This window comes from Python bivittatus, unplaced genomic scaffold, assembly GCF_059951505.1.
Source record: "Python bivittatus isolate LINGU-HERP-01145 unplaced genomic scaffold, Pbiv_v1 ctg000220_np1212, whole genome shotgun sequence".
Classification (NCBI taxonomy): domain Eukaryota; kingdom Metazoa; phylum Chordata; class Lepidosauria; order Squamata; family Pythonidae; genus Python; species Python bivittatus.
In genome coordinates, this window is record NW_028277048.1 from 1,894,740 (window position 1) to 1,920,227 (window position 25,488).

Genomic DNA, 25,488 nt, shown 5'->3' on the forward strand with positions numbered 1-25,488 from the left:
CTAACAACTTTTCCCAGCTGTTTGCCCTTCAGATGTCTTGGGTTGTAATTCCCTACCAGCAGAAACAATGGGAGTTCTAGCCCTAAACCTCTGAGAGGAGCTGTAGCCAGGTCATTCATCTAGGATAAAAATGAGAAAAGATCTTTCCAAATCCTTCTAATAATTTTCTCCTTTGATATTCCTTGACAGTTGTGCACTCCTTCCTTTCCAGGCTCAAAATGCCTGATGCATTTATATTCAAGACACGAAAATCCCAAGCCTCCCTCTTCCTTTCTATAATTAATTACTCAACATTGGCTATGACAGAGGTTGACCTGAATAAAACCAGTACTGAGAAACATCTCTTTTCTTGTTTAGAAAGCTTCAGCTCTTCTTGGTGGAGGCTCATAGTGGCTGCCAATATCCAACCAATGAACCAATACTAAATGTCCTTTCTGGACATTCCCTAAAAGGACAGTGAATCAAGTCAAAGACATCAGGATAGCTGCACCTGGAACTGGTTCCTTTTTCTTGATTCTCTGGGGAACATCCAGGGAAGAACAGAGGCTGGGAAAGTAAACTATTCTGGCTTTGGAGTTTTCGTATTCCTTTCTCTACTGAGGCACTGACTGTGACCTTACCTATACATCAAGTCTATCAGCATCTCTGGATCCTCCTGATGCTCCTTCATCTTCACTGTATCTGTCAGGATCATGTGCAGGTTAAAGACGAGATCTTGTACCTGAGCAGGAAAGGAGAAAGCAATTTCTATTAGCAACAATGGAAAACTATTTGTAAAATCCATGTAAATGTAATAGATACCAGCTTAGAAATGATTGCAGGAAAACAATTTTCTTTTTTGCTTTTAATCAGAGAAATCTTACTGTTTCATGCAAAATGTTTTTATTGCATGTCTATAATAAACAGAAACATATATCTCCATTATATTAGTACTAAATGTTTGGAAAGCCAAGTCTTTCCTTTTGCAAGCATAATATTAATATTCTGCATAACACCAACCACAAAACTGGTTATTATTCAGTCTTCAAGAACAGCTTTTATTTATATGAATAAACTTTTTTCTAAATTTTAAAACGCTGTAAATACATGGATTTTGTTCATGTATATTCAGTATCTGTTCCTTCCCCCAATCTCTCCCCAGATCAGGTCTCGCATCTGTGTTCTGAAAGTTTGGCATGCCCATTAAATACTGCCTTCCACGTTGCCCGTGGTCCCATTCTCCATTTCTTATTCATATAATAGTTACACCTCAGTATCTATCTTTCCTTAGATACTTCCCATGTACTTTCTTTGGGGTTTCCTTTATTTAAAGCTACTTATCTTATTTGGTTACAGATATCCATATGAAGATATAGTATACTACACAACACTCAAACAAAGGGACAGAACTCATGGCAAGAAGAGCAGAAGTAGCCAAATGCAATCTTTAAAAGTTCTTTGGCTCCTGAAGGAGAAGGTAGTATTTCTAGGCTGGCAATGCAAGTCAGAGCCCAAAGTCTTGCCCCAGACCTCTCGCTGGCAGTTCATGGGGGTGCCGGCAATGATACCTGCTCAGCAAAGGTTGTCTCTCGCAACTCTGGGTCTTCCTCAGCATAGGTAAGGATGGTTTTCAGTGAGCGCCGCAAGTGTTCCTCATTGAAGTTCTGAGAGGTTCCCACAAGTGATGAGAGTGACATGGTCACCTGCATCTTCACTCGGGCAAAGTTCTTTACAAGGAAGTTTCAAAAAGAGTGTTGGAAATCTTTAACGTCAACAAAATTTCAGACATACATAGAAAAGAAAAACCCTGCTTTCTTGATCATGTCTGGCCCCTTCAGCCTACCCACACAAGTCAAAAACCATTGAGGCAAATGCCCAGAGGTCTTAAGCACTTTGCAAACAAGCGCAAGGGAAATGGTGATGCCTCATTGCGTTTTGAAAGGGTGACATTTTCAGTGTCTATGAGAGCCACTGAAGAAAGGCAGCTAGGGCCTTGGGCTGCAATAAATATTTTATTGCTCATTTTTTTTACATAACACCATGCAGGTCAGCAAGCATGGTGACGTGGACAGGTTGCTGGGTTGGGACTGGGGAGACTCTGCTTCATGTCTCCCCTTGACATGAAGCTCATGGGATCAAGCACTGTATCTTAGCTCAACCTACCTTACAGGACTTTTTTTGGCAGGGGGGGACAATAAAATGGAAAGGCACAATATGTGCATGGCATATAAATGCATTATAAATGCAGTAAGCAGACAGATGAATAAACAATGCCCACAGTAACTTGTAAAGTAATGTAAAACAGCCCCAGGCCCAAAACACTGATAAATGAAGGGAAGAAAAATGAAAAATAGAGAAAAATATGGGCAGGCAATCTTTCTGGAATGAGTGAATCAATTCAGCTGCCCGGGTCCTGGCAGGTACCTGCCCTGCTGCTAAGGCAGCAGCTGCATGGGGGAACTGCCCTACCCATTAATGCTCCCACTCCCCCCTTCTTCCCAACAGCACTTACATTGCCAATCTCAAAATTCTGTCTCATAAGAAGGTACAGCGAGGTGCTTGCGTGGGTGCGGATGATGGCTACTCTGCTGCTACAATGGCGTAGAAGACGCAGGCACAGATCAGCACACAGTTCAGTGTCTTCCTCAAAAAGCATTTCAGGGAACTGTAAGCATAGGATTCAAGTTATCTTGATAACAATGGTAAAAACTGCCTTTCTTATGGCTGCAGATAAGCACTCTATTATTTTGTTATTTGTTTAATAGAAGTGGAAGGCCACCCAATTCTATAAGACTCTCTGCAGCTTACAACATTAAAATATATTTTAAAAAAATAACAAGAAATACAAACTATGTATGTCTGAAAAGATAATCTTTCAAACAAATGAAATCCTATAAGGGCTTAATACCCAACTTAACCCAAGGCCTGAGGGAACAGCCAGGTTTTCAGGGACTTCTTGAACATCACCAGAGTGGAAGCCATACAAATCTCTAGAGGGATGCTATTCCAGAGGTCAGGTACTGCAACAGAAAAGGCAATGTCCTGACAAATGACATCGTTTAATCAAGGGGGCTGGAGTGTACCCACTCTGCTTGTTGTACAGGATGGGCAGAAAGTACTGGAGATTCCACACAATTAGCATTAGTGAAATATACCACCCAATCATGTAACACTTCTAAAACCCAAGATATTAAAACATTCAGAACAATAAGATCTAATCCGTGCCTTTCACTGGACCTTGAACAATGTGACAGCCTCCTTATGTGAGCTGTTCCACATCTGGAGAACACTGCCTGAGGAAAACTGCTTCGGACAATAGGAGGCAAATCTCAGACAAGGAGGCATCTGGGCAAGCAAGATGTCCCCTAGCAGATGTTAAAGTCATAGGGCAGAAAGCACAGGGAGATGACAGCAGCTAGAAATCCAAAGGGCAGACAGGTTGTTCAGAAGAGGAGAGGACCCCTTCTTGTCTAAAGGCCTCCAAATGAAGCCAAAATGCTACCGGTCCACATCTGAGAAAAATGACCCTTGTGAAACTAGAAGGAACCGCATTTGGTGAGACTTTCCACACCAAGCAGACTCACCTTGCTCACCAGTGCTCTCTGGGTGGCAAAGCAGTGCTGCAAGAAGGCAGCACTAGGTGTACAGCCCATGCTGTGAAGAAGCACCCTCAGCACCCCACCCAGGACACTCTCCTTGGCTTCAGACAAGATCACTGTCTACAGGGGAGGGGAAGGAAGAAAAAATTGAATTTGTTAGATACCACTCCGGAATGAAGGAAACTGTACAGAAGCAGCGAAGGAGGGTTTCATGCTATCACACTCTATTCCAATGTAGGAGTAGAACTAAGAACAAAAATGACAGCTGCACAAGTAAATGAGATTCCCAAAGTGTTCCAAGGAAACATTTTATCACGAGAAATGTAACATTTCTTCCATTAAAAAAAAGCCGTTTCCTATCTCACTTTAAACAGAGTTTCCTTTTGTAAAGCAGATGATAAATAAAACTATTTGGCACAACTTTTGAGAAGCACTACATTTCCTTTGATACAGAATTCCCTTGAAATACGGTGGAAACCAATTAAGTCCATTCTAAATTGTGGGATCCCTTTATAGTGTTTACGTCTAGGATATTGGTAAAAAAAGAAATACATCAAGATGCCAAACTCTGCTTGCAGGTGGAGAAGCCAACGTAAGGAACGGAGATCTCAGTTATGGCTAGAAATATGTGGGCTTAGAAGAACCTCTTCCTTATTCAGCAGGACTTGGTCTGGTTTTCCACTTAGTCAGATTGCCTCTTTCATCAGTAAAACTCAGAGAAGCTCCTGTTTGTCACAGACATGTTTTCCTTCTTAATGTCTGAGGAGTCCTTGGGGTTCTCTGAGCTTGGTTGTTTTCAGCACTGAAGATGTTACCTAGCCAGATAATGAAACATTTGCAAGAAAACAACCAAGCTCAGAGAACCCCAAGGACTCCTCAGTTCAACCTGAGCTACACATATTCCCTTCTATTGATTCTTAATGTCTGTGGTTCATCTTGGTTTCTGCATGCTCCCCATCCATCCTTTATCTTCAGGCCTTCCCAGCATATTAGTTTGATTTTGCTCTACTGTGTTTCTAAGAACCACCATAAGCAAGCAACAACCAAAGGTATTATTACAGAGATAGGAATTGTAATAAATATAGTACATTTTGGATCTGTTATCCATGTCTTTTGGGAAACTTTGTCTTTTTCTCTCTCACCACCTCCCCCATGATCATGAGCTAAAAATGCTAGATACATTTTGGGAAGCAGAATCCTTTCTCTTAAGGCCAGTTCTGAATGTTCCACAACAGATAGTGGTAACCCTCACATTTGGAGGACAAGACAGGTCTACTGAAACTCAAAGCTTTGTTGCAATGAGCCTTGTTGCAAGGCTGGATCTTACTTGCACAATAATTTCCAAGGTATCCAGCACCACCATGTTGGCCTCTGTGGCCATGTTTCCATCTACTAAAGCATCGTGTTCCATCTCTTCCTTTGACCTAAGAAAGTGATAAAGAAAGTGAACGTTAGGACATTTTGCATGACTAGGCATTAATCTAAGTTTGCAAAGTTATTTAGTTGTTTTCTGATCACTGTGCCACCCTATATAGCCTTCAGAGCCAAAGGGCAGAACTACCTTTTCCTAAAAAGGAGTTGTCCCCCCTGACATGTCATGTGAACGTAATTGGCTATCCCAAAACTGCTGGCTTATCCCTCCCCCAGAAAAATTAGGCTTATGAGTTCATGGAAGGCTATGGGCAGGGAAGCAAAAGTAAAAAAGCGCTTCTTGTCTGGTAATTTACCTTTTGGACTTGGCCTTTTCCTCCACAGATTTTTTTTTTTAAAGATTTTTACCAATTTCATGGACCATGCAACAAATTAAAATCATTTCACATTTAAAACTACAAGCCTTGAATACTGGTTGCTGGAACACGATGGGGATGTGACTGTAGAAGGGAACTATTGCTCTCTAGCCCTGACCTGTAAATTTCCCAAATGCATCCACTTGGCCACCATGATACAGAATGCTGGACTCAATGGGCCTTCTTATGCCCACACATTCAAGTTCAGTGAGAGGCTACTATTGTACGACTGAACCCAAGTTTGGTTCCTGTCATTGGGTAACTGCCTTAGTCATGACCATGAGTTAACTCATTTTGGGAAAGATAAAATTTGGGTTTTAAGAGGAATGAGGCAAGAGCTCAAAGAGAAAAGGCTGTGTTACTACTATTTGGGTCTGAAGGAAAACAATGAAACTCACAGAAAGAGGTGAAGTTAAGGCTAGGATCCCTATCTCCCAATTTCTGAACTGACTTGAAAAGTGAATCATTTCATTTTTTGTGTTATTTCCAGAGGCTTCAACTCATACAGCTGCTAGAATAAGAAATGCCCAATGAAGTGGCTCTGTAAGATAACGTGCAATCACCAAATCAACTTTTTCTCCCTCTTTGGAGGAAATGTGTACGTGTTATTAATAAATGAAAGGGAGGAGAAAAAGCTCCTCCTTCTCCAAAACTACACAGGACCACTCAGTGTGTATCACACCGACTCCCCAGCAGCAGAATGTGCAGATATGGATAAGAACTCTCCACCAGAATTGCCCACCAACGCACTTGTCCACCTTGTCCGAGTTCTGCCTCCAGTGAGCAATATTCTTCCTCCAGCGAACGTTTTCTTGGTTTCCAAAGGGACCGCGCTCTGCCGAGAAAGGGGAAAAGGGGCTGACTTTTACCGCTATATAAATACAAAACATGTTTTGAGGGGAAAGTGCTCAAATGATCAGCATGTTGCGCTCTGGGAGAGTCATCTGGGTTCTTGATTTTATTTCAGACAGAACTTATTTCAAATAGGACTGTCAGGCTTTATAATGGTGCAACACTGAAAATCAAGCTGTCTTTAATTATGGATCCATTTCCATACCACTACAACAAACAGAAACTTCTTTCTTATTTCTTTCCATTTGAACCCATCTAAAAAATAAGGAAAATCAAACCCAATGTGTTCATTTTCTTCAGGGAGAGAATCTTTAGTATCACGGACTACGTTTGCAATAAATGTGGCCCAGCAATGGCGGTCCATCTCGTGGGGAGAGGGAACTATGGAAGCAGAGTTGTGCTGGTGCCTCCCACTCCCCCATGCACTTTGGCTGGTCTCACCTCGACTGCGTCGAACCATTTCTTGACGTGCCCCGATAGTGCCTAAGATGGCTTCCTCCAATCGCGCTTTCATGTCCAGAGATTTTTTGAAGGTCAGACTATTGATGCGTTCAAAGGCCTTTTTGCCCTAGGGGATGGCATCAGTTCTCATTAAGCAAGGAGATACTTGACTGCAGGAGCAAGTTCTGCCAGCCAATTGCCCAGAGTTCTTCAGAAATAGGAACACAGCTTCTCACAGAACAAAGTAATCAAAGGCCTATTTCAAAAGGAGTTCAGCAGTGAACATCATGGTTCACTGGCTCCACCAAAGGTATTACTGGCTGAAGCCAAATCAGCTCACAATCCCAGCAGCAGTTACTCCAGAAAGTTGTCACATCTGTTTCACTAAGCCCATTTCAAGATTCCAGTTATAACACCATGTTCCCTCCCCACGTCCACTCACTGTCATCAACACTCCTTTTAAAAAAAAAATTTCAAGAGATTTCTCAATATTTTATGGAAATGCTAGTGGCATGGTGGCCAAATTAAATTATTTTAAGTCACTCGTCTAGTTTTTTTCCTGCATTTGTCTTCCCATCCAATTTCCACACAGAAGAGTCTGAGAAATTTCCTGACTTTTAGAAGATACATTAGTCTTTCCCATCCCTAAACAACCTGTTCTGCCCGAGACTTTGCGTTCATAATATTTAAGATCTGCACCTAACAACAAATAGCATAGCGCAAGGATAATGCTTGTCTTTATACATTCACTTTTGCTATCCTGCTACTTGACTTAGGTGAATTAATTATTTCGGTATTCATTCAAATACTTCATAGGCTAAATTACAATTATGTTTTTCTTAAAAGTTCAATACACTATTATATTTTTTCAGCTTTTCCTAAGCAGCATGTTGCTCTTAGACAAAGATTTCCAATACTCAGTTTAGGAGCTTGTGACAAAAATGCTTATTTTTGGCTTCCATACCAACTTCTAGAGAAACAGTATAGGAGCCAAAGACAGAATTCTTGTTTTTACCTCAGTCTTTGAAGCAGAGGAACCGGACCAAATTATAATTCTCAGATTCTTCTAACCTTGTATTCAAAGCAGGAGACACAGAGGTAGAGTAAGTCAAGTAGACGGTTCACATGGAAAGCCGAGAGGTCAGCCAGCCAACGATGTAGCACAGCTCCGTCAGCATTCTTCAGTACCCAGAGGAGACACACCAGGAGATTGCGACTTGCCTCAGCAGAAAGCATGCTGTACTGGCGGGAAGGCTGCAGACGATAAAAGCGACGTAGAACAGTTCGTGCAACAAACGCTAAACATGCCTTACACTGCGTGTGATTGAAGTTCATTGATTTAGTCAACTTTAATCGGAAGAACTGCTACAATCCAAAGGGGAGGGAAAAGAGTTGTATCTGAAGGGAAGGGCTATAGCTTGGTGGTTCAGCACATGCTTTGCTGGTACCAGTTCAATCCCTGGCACCTCCAGTTAGAAAAGGAAGACTCCTGACTGGAACCTGAAGCATCACTACCAGTCACAACCAAAAAGGATGGGCTAGCTGAACCAATGATCTAACTTGCTATATGGCACCTTAGTAACTCCTTTACCGCTTTTAGATGCCATCCAAATAAATGACCTCCACTTTGGTGCAGCAGCAACTGGAAAAGAAAAAGAAGAAAGTGGGGGAGATGGTGTTCCCAGAGAACAACGAGAAGTAAGATCTACTAATTAAACCCTCGTATAAAGCCTAACATGGAGGAAAGAAAATTGATTACGATCAATATAAATGGACTTAATCTGGCTATTAAAAGAAGGAAAGTATTTCATAAATTAGAGAAGTTAAAGTTTGATATAATTTGTCTGCAAGAAGTACATATCAAAAAACAACACGAATATTTGTTGCAGCAAAAAAAAACTGGGTAAATTATTTACTTCCTTGACACAATGTAAAAAAAGAGGAGTGGTCCTATATATTAGAGATACAATGCCAGCAGAACAAATCTATGCGGATGATGATGGAAGGATTTTGATGGTTGAAATAATAGATAATAATGTTAAAATTCTTTTAATTGCAATTTATGCTCCCAATGACAATCAAGAAGAATTTTATAGGAAATTACATATGAAAATAGCTGAATTGGACTATGTTAACATCTGTATGATGGGAGATTTTAATGGAATAATGAATGATCAATTGGACTATAAAACACAGAAATTGACAAAGAGAACTAGGAAGACATTGCCCAAATCCTTCCTTCGAATGATAGAAGAAATAGACTTGAAAGATGCATGGAGAGAAAGAAATCCGGCAAATAAACAATATACTTTTTATTCAGACAGACATACATCTTGGTCTAGAATTGACATGATATGGATGTCAGCGGACTTATTTGCTAACATTCGAGAAATTGAAATACAAACAAGTACTTGGGCCGACCACAACCCAATGGTAGTTATTTGGAAAGGACAACGGAAGAGATTTAGATGGACTTTAAATAATAGGATACTAAAAGAAAAAGATTTCAAACAAAAAATAGAGAAAGAACTTACCTTCTTTTTTAATGAAAATAAAAGAGGATACATCATTACAGAATCTTTGGGATACAATGAAGGCTTATACAAGAGGTTTAATAATTGATTATACAAGGAAAAGAAACATAACGCAGAAAAAGACTTTTAAACTACTGGAGAATGATCATAAAAAATTGGAAGAAGAGTTACAGAAATCCCCGCAAAAAAAAAGATATTAAAGCGAAAATGGATTTAATTAAACATAAAATGGGATTAATGGAAAAGGAGGAACTGGCACAAAAAATTAGAAGTGCTAAACAGAATTACTTTGAAGATGCAAATAAACCAGGTAGATGGCTAGCCTATAAACTGAGAAAAGAGAGAGAATCAAAAAGGATTAATCAATTGATAAATGAAGAAGGACAGATCTGCTTTGGTAATGAGGACAAGAAAAAAATTATACAAGACTACTATGGAAAATTGTATTATCAAGAGAATGTACAAGAAGAAGAAGTAAGACAATATTTACAGAAAGCGAAATTGCCTCAGATACCTAAAGACATTGAAATAATGTTAGAGGGGAATATAACTATGATGGAATTAACAGAAGCTCTAAAAAGCAGAATGTCGGGAAAGCCCCGGGTCCAGATGGACTGCCAGTGGAATTTTACAAAACCTTCCAGGACATATTGAGCCTTCAACTATTGGAAGTTATGAATGAGGTTATGACAAAGAAGAGGATACCCCAAACATGGACCGAAGCATATATTACACTTATACCAAAGGAGGACACTGACCCACAACAGGTTAAAAATTATAGACCTATATCCTTATTAAATTCAGATTATAAAATTTTTGCTTCAATATTGGCAGAAAGACTAAAAAGATATTTGAATAACTTTATCCATGCTGATCAAAACGGATTTTTGCCAAAGAGACAAATTAAAGACAACATGAGAGTAATTCTCGACACATTGGAATACTATGAGGCACACCCTGAAAAGCAAATGGCCTTGATATTTTTAGATGCACAAAAAGCCTTTGACAACGTGAATTGGCGATTTATGCTACTGCAATTGGAACAAATGGGCTTTGGTAGAAAATTTACCCAAGCCATTGAAACAATATATCATAAGCAGACTGCAAAAATTATGATAAATGGAGATTTAACAGAACAGATAGACATAACAAAAGGGACGAGACAAGGTTGTCCACTATCGCCCTTGTTGTTTGTCTTAACATTAGAAGTGTTGAACAGGAATATAAGAGAAGAGAAAGAAATAAAAGGAATGAAGATCAAAAAGGAAGAGTACAAATTGCAAGCCTTCGCAGATGACCTAGTATTTATACTAGAGGACCCACTGGAAACAGCACCTAAATTAATTGAAAAGATAGAAGAATATGGAAAAGTAGCAGGATTAAAAATAAACAAAGATAAAACAAAGATATTAACAAAGAATATGTTAGCAAGGCAAAAGAAAGAATTGGAAGAAGTCTTGGAAATACAGGTCACAAACAGGGTTAAATACCTAGGGATATATATTACACCAAGATGTAGTACATTGAAGGAGGATAATTATGTTAAACTTAAACGACAGATTGCAATAGATCTGACAAAATGGGAGAATTTACAATTATCAATGATTGGGAGAATATCCACTATTAAGATGAATATATTGCCTAGGATCTTATATCTATTCCAGACAATTCCAATTCGTTTAGGGAAAGAGTTTTTTGATGATTTAAATAAAATTGTATTGAAATACATCTGGCAGGGTAAAAAGGCAAGAATAAAGCTTAAATTACTACAAGATGCAAGAGTAAGAGGTGGGTTTGCCTTGCCTAACTGGGAATTATACTACCAGGCGACAAATCTGATGTGGGTAAAGGACTGGATAACTTTAAGAAATAATAGACTATTGACCTTAGAGGGACATGACCTGTTGTTGGGCTGGCATGCTTTCTTATGGTATAAGGGAACGAAAACACAGGGCTATTTTAGAAGGCACTATATTCGAGAGGCATTGTTTTTAAACTGGGAGAAGACAAGAAGACAATATTATTTAAAAGTTCCACGATGGATATCCACTATTGAAGCCTTTTCTTATTCAATAACATATAAAAAGGAACAAACAGTTAGATATACTGAGATATTGAATGAAAAGGGTGAACTTAAAACTATGCAAGCGTTGGAAGAACAAGGTATAAAAATGAACTGGTTCTCATATTTGCAAATACAATCTAGATTCGATAAAGATTTTAAAGCAGAAGGTATTTATGATGAGCTGACTGTTTTAGACAAAATTTTGATGGGTACTGATGAAAAGGTGATTAAAAAACTTTATGGACATTTACTAGAATTTAAGATGGAGGAAGAACAGGTTAAAGATACAATGATCGCATGGGGGAAAAATTTTGGATACGGAATTGATTTAGAGAAGTGGCAAAAATTATGGTCTCAAAACTATAAAATGACAATGTCAACTGCATATAAAGAAAACTTGTATAAGATGTTTTATAGGTGGCATTTACCTCCAGCAAGGATTGCGAGAATGTACAAGAACAAGTCTGATAAATGTTGGAAGTGCCATCAGAAGCCCGGTACATACTACCATATGTGGTGGACATGCCCAGAAGCTAAAAGATATTGGATTAAAATCCACACATGGTTGGAAAAAATGATAAAACAACATATAGACTTTAAACCAGAGATATTCCTATTAGGAATTATACCTGAAACATATAGTAAAGAACTGAAATATTTGATTGTAAATGTTCTGACAGCGGCTAGAATTGTATTTGCTAAAAATTGGAAAAATGAAAAAGTACCTATGCAGGAGGAAGTCATTAAGAAAATTATGGAATGTGCAGAGATGAGTAAATTAACATTTGAAATTAGAGAGCAAGAAGATAAACAATTCTATATGATATGGGATCTGTTTTATCAATGGTTGGATGAAAAGATATAGTAATGTAATAGATCAGCAAATTATATAATAGAAACTTGACAAACTGATATAAATTACTATATATATATATATATATATATGGATAAAAATGATATAAATCCTATTATGAAAGCTGGTGTTATAGACTAGTAACAAATGAATAATAATTGATAATTGATAAATATATAAATATGTGTTAGATAGATGACATGAGATTCTATATAAATGATGAGTGAAGACTATGAAAGGATGGCACAAATGATTGGTAACTGGCTGACACACGGTTTAAAATGGAAGATGGTTTTTTTAATGTTTTTTATGTTATTGTTTGTTTGTGTTTGTTGTAAAAAATAAAAAAATTATAAAAAAAAAAAAAGATACTGCTTTAGATATGCACAGTAGATGCAATCTCAGCAGCCACTCCACAGCTCGGCATTTGAGAACTTTTTATTCTGGGATGTCCCACAATATTCAGCATGACATTTGAGACTGAGATGGCTGCTGAGATGGGATGTACCTATTTTCTCCTGAGACTTGTGGATGTAAGAAGAGTCCTTATGTGGTTAGATTCATATCACTGGGAAAGGTACAAATTCGTGAGGTACATGGTCTCATCTCCATGAGAGAAACTCCTCAAAGCTGGAGAATGTGAAGCTTCAAATCCTGAGTGTGATGTGCAGGAATTCCCCACCCCTGTTAGGCCTGGATTGTGTTCTACATTCCTATCTCTCAAGATCATTGGATGCTCACCCCTGATGGCATTTGGAAGACCGCAGGCCGATGGGTATGAGGCAGGGGAGAGCCCGCAATGGCCATGGCAACTGATTGGCTAATGGTGCTGCCGTCTCCATCTCCATCATCAACCATCACAGAGGCTAGCCGCCCTCGCTGGATATGGTTCTCTGTAAAGCAGAATTGGCTAGTGCTTGAATGAGGGGGGAAAAAAATAAACTTTTTTCCACCCAGTCAGCCACTTTGATGGTGTTCCATCTATGAAAACAGAAAAACAAAGCTGATCCTTGTTTAGACTAAGGTATCTCCAATGGGAGACCTGAAAGCAGCTAATAAAAATCAACAGATCACCTGCCAATTAAAATATTGTAAACACAACAAAATGGTACACCAAAGTTAAAATGTACTTCAAAGCATTTCAGGTAGTCATTTTTATTTTTAAAGTAAAGGCCAACCATTGTTGTTAGAACAAGAAGCTGATCTTTGGAAAAAAAGGACTCATAAGACCAAGCCTGGGGCTGCTAGAATTTGGAAGGAAGCAAATTCAGTAGGCAAGAAGTTCTACAATGCTGAGCAAGCAAATCCAGGAGAGCAAACTCTTAGCATTTTCTTTGTTGATTTGTTTGATTTACAGGGCTGCCCAACTGACGAGCGACTCAAGGTAGCTTGCAAAGAGGATTAAAAGCATAAAAACACACCATGGGAAGTTAAAAACTTAAACCACAAATACATAGGTACATAAATTGCCCTGGCCCATTGTGTAGAGCCAGGTTTTTAACACCTTTCTAAAGGTCAGCAGGGTTGAAGCCGTATCAATCTCAGGGGAAATGCTGTCCCAAAGGACAGGTGAAAGGACAGTTCAGCTTTCCCTGGCCTGAGTGCCTTGTAGATGCATGGACTTCAGTCCCCAACGTTTCAAAGCCAGTATGACCATCACAGAACTCTTGGAGTTCAAAATCATAGGTGAGAGCCCTCAGGGTACAGGAAGCACACCCAGCCAATCCCCAGAAACCTCAACCTGTCTACAATTTAAGCAAATTTAAGCAAAATTGGGTTAAGCAAAGCAGACCTGTATCATTTCCCCAAGCTCAAATATTTGAGTTGACACAATCCTAAAGCCTAACGATCAGATTTCACAATCAAGCTGTGAGATTCCTAGATCAAGCCCCAGATCTTACTTTGGTTCTTTAAACTCTAAGGATTCCTTTCCTAATCTCTTTCATAATGTTCTTGTTTGCTTTTCACTAGCCTCTCACTCCATCTCTCCATGGTCATTCACTCAATTATACTTGCTTTAATTCTGCTTAAACTGTTGTGTTCTTCACACACACACAAAAAAACACCGGCACAGGATACACAATTATTTCCAGTCTGAATTTTTTCTGAGGCAACTCAAATTTTAATAGGCTTTATAACTGAAAGTTGATTTCTATTTTTTAAAAAGTCAATCTGTTGTACTGGGCCAATAGATTTTACAGCGGTTTCGGTCATCAACAATGGCAAAATATGATTTAGTGATACCAAAATTTACAAATACATGGATTAATTAAGAATAGGAGGGAAGTAAGGAAGGAAAATGGATATAGCCATGAATGTGAAATACCGTATTTTTCCATCTATAAGATGCCCCCATGTATAAGACGACCCCCACTTTTCCAACCCAAAATTAAAAATCAATATTTTAAAGATAAAGCAGAACACATTTTTATTTAGTAATTAGGTAACATTTACATGATACACTCAGTGGGAGGAGGTCCAAACTGTCACTCTGCAGCTCTATTTCCATGCTCTTTTGCATAACTGATTACATTCAATCACGAGTGAAACTGCTGATAGCTTGTCTCTGCAAACAGACTTCCTCCAATTGGTTTGTTCAGCATCAGCTGACGTCAGTTACATAAGGCTCGTGATTGGAGGAAGCCTGTTTGCAGAGACAAAGTATGGGCAGTTTCGCAACCGCACGGTTCTCTCCTTCGCTTACTTCCTTGCATAAGATGCCCTTCAATTTTTAGTGTAACGATTTTAGAAAAAAGTATTGTCTTATAGACGGAAAAATATGGTAATCATTTCCCTGTTCTTATGTCTGGTAATCATAATGTATTAACTGATTTGGTTTTAACTTTATACATTGTTCTCCATGTATCAAAAGGATCTTTTGATACAAAAAAATTAATACAGAACAATTATCAAATATATTGTTAATGCTGACTTTTATCTTTGTATGCTGGAATCAAGTGACATAAATATAGGTGATCAATTTGTACCCATCACCAAGGATTTAGCTGAGGAATCAGAATAAACAGCAGAAATAGAAAATCTGATAAGAAAAGCTATGACAGATTGTCAAAGAGATTACAAGCAGAATGAAATATAAAGAAAGTCTGCTGATTTTAGGCTTTGAAATAAAATGGCCATGTTTAATAAAAGTAGCTACTTACAATTTGGTCAGATGTAGAATAGCAAAGCTATTAAAAAGTCAACTTGGCCTGGCTTCACTGTACTGATCGTTGTATCAAAATGGCTGAGCAAACCAGGTAGCAATGCTATATATCACTATATGTCCTCTCTTGGAGGGAGAACACCTACTCCACTTTGACATCACTGATACCAGGACTATGGGACCCTATTGGTCAGCTGATTCTCTCCAAATTGTTCAGTGCTTTATTATGGTCAAAGACCAAGAGTATACGAATCACATGATTATAAAACTATTAAAAACTGACATTAAAAAAAAAACAGTAGTGCCAGACAATCAACTCTGTATGAAATTTACAGGCAATATAACAAAATGTAGAAACACTTGGACTAAGTCATTCTGATTTGATGACAGGTCCTAAAATAAAATAAATCTGAGTGCCCTGGAAAGTTAACTATTTATGGAATTATATAATGAGTATGGATGTCTTCATGGAAAATACAACGCAAAAGAAAAATGGTTCTTGTTTCAATAATTCTGCATGGACAGAGCTAATTTTCATATGGGATTTTCTACTACTTCCCTGTTGGTAACACATTAAAACGCACCAGCATCATAACTCTTCTGTATTTCAATGTGACTTAAGTGCCTAGCTGTACTGAAGCTAACAGACTAACTATTTAAAGACCTGAGGACAGAAGACTGGCAAAAATGGTCTAGAAAGGTGGTCTCCTTTGGCAGTGTCTGTACACATTGGGTCTTTCATCTATTACCCTCCGCCGCCGCCCCCCCCCCCGCTCCTGGCCTTACCTGTGAAGTCATAGAGCTGCGGTAGAGCATCCATGATGATGCCAATCAGAGGCAAATAGAGCTGAGCCACTTGGGCCCGCACAGCAGGGTCCATGTAGCGGGTGTCAGAGTCATGACTGCACAGCAGGTTGTGTAGAGTACAGATGGCCTTCTTGTGCAGGAAGAAGGCCCTGATGGAGGAAGGGAAAGAGTAGCAATACTACAGAAAGATTTTGAGAACAGAGACGCAAAACAGTGTAGTTTCATTCCTTCCTCCAAGGACAGGAAAAAATGCTGGCCATTGCCCACAGGGCAACAAAGAAGCCCCCAAGTCCTTCCCTCATTCTAGAAGTGAGAAGGCTGATTGCCATAAGGAAGTCATAAAAAAATATCCACACCCCTGCAGGTGGCAGCACCTGGCTGACCCTGTCTGAACCAGGAAGCTGGACAGGGTCTGGCCTGGTTCATCTGTGGGGAACTACCAGGGAAAACCAGGCTCCCACCAGGTTGGGAAATCAGTGGCAAACCACTTCCATGCGGTTGCCAAGAAAACTGTATGCAATTCAGTTGGAAGATTTTATCCTTCAATGGGAACGGCCTCGTGCACCTATGCATGGAGTGCCTCTTTCAGTATTGCTTCACTAATGTTACAAGAAGTTGCTGGCTAAATATAAACTCAGTTCAAGTAAGACGCATGGTTTCCTGGCTTGAAGAACACTGCTCAGCCTCTCCCGGAGAAGCAATCCCTTTGCAGTCTGGAGAGGCTGAGCAGGCCAGCCCTAACCTCAGAGCATAAACAGCCTCTCTGGCAGGAAGTCTCAGTCATAAGCTGTGGGCAGAAGGTGAAGGGGGTCTCCTCTGGGACAGCCTCCCTCAGTTTGTTTTCTATTTCAGTGTTATCTCTTCTCTGTCATTTGCTTTTTTCAGAGATGTACTGCCTCAGACAGAACTTTGATTTGCAGGCAAAGAGATTAAAAAAACACACTCTACTGCAAATCCTCCCCTTGACCAAAGATGGACAGTCTTTTAGTGGCCCAGAGTTGCACTTAAGAGGGAGGGCAAAGTGAAGATCCAAAGTGGGCAGGGCTGTGCCATACACATGGGTGGCATCAGGATTTTCTGTTATTTGTCTTCAGGGTTTCAGGGGAGGGAGTTTGGGAAGGGTATTATTTACGCCAGTGTTTCTCAACTTTGGCAACTTTAAGGTGCATGGACTTCCAACTCTCAGAATTTCCCAGCCAGCATGCTGGGAATTGAAGTCCACACATCTTGAAGTTAGCAAAGTTGAGAAACCCTGGTTTACATTAATTTCCAGTCTCAAGGAGTGGAAGACGATATCTCCCATTTTTGGCTATTGTAGTCAGGGGATTTTGAGGGGCCACATGCAGCCGCAGGACTTCAGTTTTCCCTACTAGATCATACCTACCCCTCAGCATCAGGCTCCAGGATGAGTGCCAGTTCCATCAACACCAAGCCCGCCAGGAAGTGCTGTTGCCGAAAGGCTACAGAGAGCTCAAACATGCTGGCCACTCGCTGGTCCTGGGTGTGGCTGGAGAAAGCTGAACTCTGAAAAAGGAGGCGGCCGATGAAAAGCCAGGCAGAGCTGCATCCTGAGCCATTCCTGCCCTTACAAAGGCAAAACAAAGGGCCACAATCCAAGGGCCCTTTCCCCCATTACAGCAGCTATTATCCATCACTTCTCTCTGACTGACTCAGAGACTCTCCATCTCCCCTCTAGGGACTGTCTGCAATGGCGAATGGGAGGTAGAGGAGAACAGAGAGAAGAGATGAAAGGCTGTGCAAGGGTCAATAAGGAAGAGTAGGTAACTCAGCAGCACACATTCCCCAATAGAGGGAAATGCTTCTTTTCCATCATAGAATAATGTTCTTTTCCCAGGAAAGAATACTCTGCTGTCACTGTTTGTCTTACCCCTGGCAATTCTGCTAATTCCTGCCCTGAGCCTGCGGCCAAATTGTTATTTGCCTCTTTTTATATATCAATACTTTTATATCTTGCCTTTCCTCTAAGAGATTCAGGTAGTGCAAAGGCAATATTTCCCATTTTTCATATATTTCCTGGAAACCTATGGCAAATTTTCCCTGAGCCACCAGTCTTTCTCCCCCACCCCTTACCTCAACAACTATTTTAAACACTGGAAAAATTCAGAGAGGAGGGATCCATCCAAAGCCTGAAACCTGGCAGTTAAACAGAACGTCCACATTCAGGGTGGAAGCTTCTGGAGGTGATGGGAACACAGAAGGGGAGAACCTGATCTTTAACAAGAGGCTCTTGTCTATCATCCTCTTCCTTCATGCTGGTCTGCCTACCTGGGAGGTTGCTGATGAGACGGAGGGAGAAGGGGAAGCAGGAGGGGATAGGCCACTGCAGGGAAGATTCAGGGTGACATAGTGTTCGTGGCTGCAGATGATACGGATGAAGTCCATTCTGAGAGCAATGAGGGCATTGGGATTCTGTGTGGTCAATAGCCAGTTATTGATCTGGAGAACAAGAAGAAAGCCTTGAATTATCCTAGTCTTAGTGTAGCGATGCAGATCCATCTTCCAGGCTCCAGAAACTGTTATCCCAACAACTTTCTTCTGCAGTCCATACTAGATCAGAGCTTTTATAATAAATTAGAAGCTCAAAAATATGTCAGGGCAGGCCGCTCTATCTCTGTCTGCATCCATAAAAGACAGCAAGCAAACCTTTCTGCAGGAAGCAGTAAGGAGGCTGAATTATGTTTGGGGAATGAGAGGGAACCCAGAATGGGATCCAAAATATTCTGTGCAAAAAATGATGCTCTAACTCTGCAATAAGCTATGGGGTAACTTCACAGCCAATTATTTTTAAATATTGAAATTATGACAGTGAACAAGTGCATAGTAAAATGAATTATAGAGACAGTTGGATTTTACATCAGATTCCTAAAGATAACTTTCTGATGTAGCAGAAGGATTCCTCTTCCACTATAAAGATCTCCTATCAGTATCAGCAGTTAGCCTTGGAAAAATCAAAAGTAATGGGAAAAGAGGCCAGAAGACGACAGTTGGGTGGTATATTGGTATCATAAGCATGAACTTAGAAGAACTCAAAGAAGCAGTTACTGAGAGCAAATCCTGGTGAAAGGATGTCTACCAGATCATGAATAAGCAACAGAATGACTGAACAACATCAGCAGCCATTCATACTAAAAGTGTTGAACTATTAATGTTCTATTCTAAGCTTCCTGGTTGCAACTGCCCTCACCCCTGTTTGAGAAGCCAACCCCATTCCTCTATATAAGTATCTCCTGGAGGCACCATTACATCTTTATGTATGTATGTCACTCTAGAATGGGGAGAGAGAGAAAAGAAATAGAGTCAGGAGGAAACAAATTTAATCTTGCCCTGGGAAACCAAAGAGAACCAAAAGTTGTATTTGAAAACAGAACAGAAAGATATACATGGGAACTTGAGCGAAGCAGTTATTCCTGGCTTCTTATTGTACAGAAATCCAGGATTAAGTTTAAAAAATGTAAATTATAAAGCCCTATATGGCTTGGGGATAGGTATCTTAGGGTCTGTCTTTCCCCACAAGTTTCTGCCCATCCTATCTGGACAACTAGGGAGTACCTATGGAGGGTTCCCTCCTACCAGGAGATATTGTGGGAAGGGGCCTAAGGGAGGGCCTTATCTGTAGCAGTTTCTCTCCTCTGGAAAAGATTTGCCTGCTGAAGCATGCATGGCTCCATTCCTGTGGCCTTCTGGAGGGCCTCTGGGGATTAATTGTTATATAGTGGTGCTACTTTTACATGTTGGTAATTTTTAACTTATTTTTAGTCACTTTTTGATTTTTCTGATCTGCATTCTGTTTTTAATATTTGAACTCCATAAGCCACTTAGATCCCAGCTGGTTTCAAGAGGTCAGATACATCTAATAAAAAAATAAAGATAAACTATCAATAAACAAATCCAATTTTTGTCCCAAGAGTCTCAATGCTGCAATTGCAGCCATGTGAAAAGTATCCAATTACATTTACATATTTTTGTCCTGATTTGCAAGACACTGATACTCATGATGTGAAGATCTAGGTCTCTGCAGAATGTTCTAATGCTGGGAAAGGTGGAAGGAAAAAGAAGAGAATTATTAGATGGATGGACTCAGTTACAGTGGTGATGGGTGCACCATTGCAAGACTGGTTAGGGAGAAATCATCATGGAGAAAATCTATGTGGTTGCTTGTTGTTGACATTGATTTGATGGTGCATATTCAATCATACTCATGAATCTGTGCTTCTGTGTTTTTTTTTCTCACCCTTCTGTGAAATGACTAATGAAGAAAAAGGTTGATTAGAAGAAATCATCATATATAGGTTCTAAGAATCTGGAAGAAAGAATTCAGATATTTTGTAGAAATTCATGCTCTCTCAAAGGTACTAGTAAAAATCACAGCCATAGTCTATTTGCTAAGCTTTATGGAGATCATCCAAATAGTTTAAGCCCTCCAATGCAAAAGGATTTCCACAGTCGCCTACCAAAAGAAAACCCAACTAATGTGGCCCCTCCCCAACAGGAAATTGGCAACTCTGGGAAAAAGCACACTGAAATCCCTCTTATTACCTGCTTATAATAGGAACGCAGAAGACCAAAGACAAAGCCACGATCCATGAACGACAGCAGGTCATTGAGAAAAAAGGCCAGGCTAGTGTTGAGATGCTCCACCAGCTCCACTTCCTATGGAAACAGCATCACCATGTATGAATTGCCACTACCCAAGGCTTTTATGGACCTCTGACAGAGTGCAGCAGCAGAGTGCAGAAATTAGAGGTTTTTCACACTGTCCACAACTGATGAGCTGTGGACACAACGGGCAAAATGCAAATGGGGCAAGGCCTACACATTTCAATAAAACTTGAGCCGTATTACACCAATACATTCTATATCTGTGCCATTGGTAAAGTTAAATAGAGACCTGGCCAAGCTTAGAATTTGTGAAGTTTGACATATATCATCCAGTCTTCAACCTTCCCCTTTTAGGAAAAGTTGTTGAGAGGGTGGTAGAAATTCAGCTACAGGATGACCTGAGGAAGCAGATTACCTAGATTGTTTTCAGTTAGGATTCAGGCCTGAGCATGGGGTGGAAACAGTGTTGGTTGCTCTGGTGGACTGTCTTTGTTAGGAGCTAGCCAGGGGTAGTATACCCCTTCTGGTCCTTTTAGTCTCTCAGCAGCTTTCAAGACCATCAACCATGGTATTCTTCTGATCACCGCAAGGTTTGGGAATGCAAAACATTGCTTTGCAGTAGTTTTGCTCTTTCCTTGGTGGGAAGATCCAGTTAGTGGTGATTGGTGAGAAGAGGTTGGCTTGGTGGCACTTGTGAGGTGCTTCAGGATTGGTCCCCTCATGTTTGACATCTACATGAAACTAATGGGACACATCCATTGATTCAGGGTGCATCATCATCATCAGTATGTTGATGATACCCAGCTATACACTGCCAACCTAGGCCATACCAGGGAGGCTGTGGAAGTCTTGACCTGCTGACTGGAACCTGTAGGGGTCTGTATTAGACAAAACAAGTTGAAATTGAACCCAAGCAAGACAAGTTTACTTCAGTATTGTCAATCAGCTCCAGTGTTGTCTCTTAATGGGGGTGGCACTGCCCCTGAGAAAACAGGCCCGTGATTTGGAAGTTACAGCTACTGCCAGGCAATCTTTGCCCAGGTTTGGCTGGTGTGCCAGTACTAGCCTTACCTTGATCTTGTGACAGTGTTCTTGTGACAGTGACATGTGACAGTGACACATGTCCTCATCATTAATAATCGTTAGACTATTCCAATGAGCTTTAATTGGGGCTGTCTTTGAAAACTGCAATTAATACAAAATGGAATAGCTGCCTAGCGATGGGTGTTATTCATGAAAAGCACATTACACATGTCTTTCAGACCCTATATTGGTTACCAATAGGTTTTTGGGTACAATTCAAAGTGTTGATTTTGACCTATGAACCCCTATAGGGTTGGGCACCTAGGTATCTGCAGGACCACCTGCTACTTGAATTAGCCTGCCCAGGCCATTCTTCTCAGAAGCTCCTGGTCATACCCCAGTTCCACGAAGCAAAGAAAACAGAGGCCAGAAGAAGCTATTTTTTCAGTTGCAGCCCCAAACTTGTGGAATTAAGGTTAGAATTAAGCCTTGCCCTCTTTCTTTTTAACACTCTAAAAGCTACTTAAGACTGAACTTTTCCTAAGAGTCTTTCACAAACCTTCTGACAACGGCTGACAATTTCGGCACTGACAGTGTACACTAGAGCTGAGATGTCATCGATAAAGCGGCCAGGGAAGCGCATCTTGCGCGGGGCCTCTAGCTTGTCACATAGGAACAGATGGTGCACCATACTCTTCACCTGCAAGAAGCACAAACCCCTGTCAACAGAGAGCCAGAGTGTGTATGCATCAGCCCAAATAATCCGCCCAGTGGGTTCCAATCTGAACCTCAACCAATCTAGGCTGCCATTCAGGCAGTGACTCCTCCTGGAGTATTGGATTTAGTCTGTGCTTTAGTAAACTATGAGCTGTACTTCCAATAAGGAATCTTATTCAACCACTATCCTGACTACTTTTGTCACTTTCCTTATGGAAGGGTTCTTTCTCTCTCCTTACTGAAAAGTTAGAGATCGTTAACAGGATAGGACATATGGGCAAGGCTTCACTTCAGATCTGAAAAATATGTGATCATGATCAACATGCAAAGGTGGAGCCAATCAAATTCTTTGATTGCCCATCCTCTGCTCCCAAATACAAATGGTGGGACAGTTACTATATCTAAATACCTAGAAGGACAAAATGGTAAATTGGAAATGTTAGTATTGTACAAAACCAAAAATTCTGTATAGATAGCAAAAAGACTGCCTATTAAAAAAAAATTAAGCAAGTGAAGAAAAGTCAGTGTTTCTGACTATAAAGACTGGCGATCTGAACATACCATCAGCTGGAAGAAGAACCAGGCTTGATGCAAAGCAGCCTCCCGCACAGAACTGGTGCTCACCACCCACTGGAGGGCCAATTCTTCATGAAGCAGCTGCAGGCCCAGACAGCAAAAGAGAGTTACGAAGGACAAAGGCCGTGGTAAGCTGTATTGAACAATTCAGAGAAGGCCCTGCAGAATCAGTTTTCTAGCCACCAACTGGTGCTTCTGGAGATCTCAGCAGGGGAGGGGGAGAAGTAAAATACAACAGGAATAAATACAAATATATATTCCTGTTCTTCCATGGATGCTGTTTTCAGACAGAGATTCCTTACTCTATAAAGCAAAAGGCACACTGCAGCTCTTCTGGGTTTTTTGTTCCTAAATAGATTTTCCACAGAAAGACATGATGGAAAAAGTGGTGGGACTAACATAAACATGGGACAGCTACATTGGATGGGTCTGTCTGGACCCCTTGTAAAATTCTGTGAATAAGACTGGCCAGCCATATAATAAAAAGCTTATCTGGAAATGCCCTCTAAATCAAATTTTAGCATTTTGGCACCATGGCTGAACAACTCCCTTTCTCTTCCCAGAAGCTACTGCTAGACCCACAAGAAGTACAGATAGCTATCTGAAAAATGGCTAGAAAATGGACCAGATTTTTGTGGCATTGTTATCCCCAGTCAAAATACATAGGTGCTATCCAACTTATCCATCTTCATGACCTGTCTGATCTACATTCATGGCTAGGTCCCAAATGCTTGGAAACAATGCAGTAAATCCAAATGTTCAGAGAAAGAATATTAAATAACGGGCTGAAATTCCAAGCCCTTGGGACATACATACTAATACTATTGCGTCTACTTGGCATGACTGGCCTACAACTTTGCCTTTTTGAGTTCTCCAAATACTATATCTAGATGTAACAGCACAGTCTATCCTCCACATCAGTTGCACATTTAGAAACAGACATCCTTCCAGAAGTGCTTCCTTCACTGCTAGCTTTTTTAATTGAAATAAGTAGTCCAGATATTGCTTATCCATCAATGAGATAAAAGAAAAACAACTTCGATCACAGCACACCCACTAAAGTAGCCAACGAACTATAGTGATCCTCCCTCTTCAAGCTCCAACTAGGAGCAGCTCCTACTTCAGATAGCCTAAGTCAATCAACCATGAACAGCCCAGTCCACATGTGCTTTCCTGGTAGATTCTGTGGACTCCCAAGTGTAGTTTAGAAGATTGGCTTGAGAGGAAAGTCTGGGGAGTTATGTATCATGTATGGAAAAACCCAAGCAATAGGTCAACAAGGAAGTGGCAAAGGCTATCATGGTCTTCAGTGAGAATGGAAAGGCAGAAATGAAAAATGAAAACAGAAGGACCCAGTAAGTTGAACTACTGTAAGGGATCAGCTTATCACCATTACTAGTGTGGTTTGGTTCCTGCAGTCAGCAGGTTCTGGAGTTTTCCTGACAGAAGCCTGTTATGGAAAGATGAGCATCAGCCAAAGCTGTGCCATTTTTGTAGAGCTTAGGCTGCCCCATTCCATGCCTTCATTCCTATTATACCACATTGTTACAGCACCTCTTTCAGTTCTCAACCAAGTTTCTGGTAAAATGCCTTTTAGCTTAATTCTAAGCCTGTCTCAGAGCAACTTCCTCCCAAGCATGCCTAAGATCAACATTTCAGTCTGTCACGGAGAACATTTCTGGGTTACTGAACAGTCCTTCTCTACCTTTTTGGTTGCTGGTCTCATCGGAGCTGCCGGCACAAAAGTGGAGCCCTCAAGATAGGAGGAGATACGATTAGGTGCTCGCTCTGCAGCCTGTGAGAGGAGGAGCAGCAAGAGAGAAAAAGAGAGGAGATAGTGATGGTGAAGAGGTATTACACAGAATGAAAGAAATGGTGAAGTGATGGTTAAGGAAAAAGAGCCTGACTTCCTTACCTGAGGAGAGGTTGCTCAGAATTTAAAAGCAAGCTATATTTTGCCAGGAAACAGGAAGCTAGAAGAGTTGGGGGACTTACTAACTCTGGAGCTGCTTCAAAGTGATCAAGTAACTCAAAGGATCTTATTCCCAAAATAGGGCAAAAACAGGCAAAGCTGACACTTTCCTTCCTTTCTTTTTCTTTTCATGTATCCCCTTGCTACTTCATGACAACCCTTGCCCAACTCTCTAAGACTGGCCTATCCTAGAATCCTCCACGCATCAGACTCATCTTCCCCATATGCAGAAGTTCTGCTTGTTTATCTACTGTGCTGCAGTCTGGATGACTGGGCAAAGGCATTATAATGGTAGGAACTCCACTTATTTCCACTCCAGTCTGTTTAGCTATCCAGAACTGGGGAAAAGACTAACCCCGGGCTCCAGTCTCTCTTACTGTATGTGCTTGTACCTCCAATCTGAACAGCACAGTCTGCAAGGTGGATGGGATGGGCAGAAGATCAAACCAGTCTGTCTTTGCTTCCTTGCCGGCATTACAAATATGTTAACTATGCCCAGG

General features: G+C 40.5%; 1 protein-coding gene across 5 annotated transcripts in view; it reads right to left on the reverse strand.

Annotated features, from left to right (window-relative positions):
- The window catches only part of DOCK6 (dedicator of cytokinesis 6), a 109,961-nt gene that overhangs the window by 21,205 nt on the left and 63,268 nt on the right, over positions 1–25,488 (reverse strand). For 4 of the 5 annotated variants that reach the window (XM_088137625.1, XM_088137621.1, XM_088137624.1 and 1 more), the window contains 16 exons: positions 24,722–24,811; positions 23,002–23,097; positions 22,283–22,423; positions 20,638–20,751; positions 18,367–18,537; positions 17,465–17,604; positions 16,060–16,229; positions 12,852–13,003; positions 7,730–7,912; positions 6,659–6,785; positions 6,116–6,200; positions 4,906–5,002; positions 3,564–3,698; positions 2,492–2,644; positions 1,548–1,706; positions 621–721 (listed from right to left, as the gene is read on the reverse strand). In XM_088137625.1, the coding sequence (XP_087993751.1) occupies positions 621–721; positions 1,548–1,706; positions 2,492–2,644; positions 3,564–3,698; positions 4,906–5,002; positions 6,116–6,200; positions 6,659–6,785; positions 7,730–7,912; positions 12,852–13,003; positions 16,060–16,229; positions 17,465–17,604; positions 18,367–18,537; positions 20,638–20,751; positions 22,283–22,423; positions 23,002–23,097; positions 24,722–24,811 (2,114 nt within the window). The remainder of the gene's footprint in view (positions 1–620; positions 722–1,547; positions 1,707–2,491; positions 2,645–3,563; positions 3,699–4,905; positions 5,003–6,115; positions 6,201–6,658; positions 6,786–7,729; positions 7,913–12,851; positions 13,004–16,059; positions 16,230–17,464; positions 17,605–18,366; positions 18,538–20,637; positions 20,752–22,282; positions 22,424–23,001; positions 23,098–24,721; positions 24,812–25,488) is intronic. The other variant, XM_088137623.1, reaches the window with a different exon arrangement.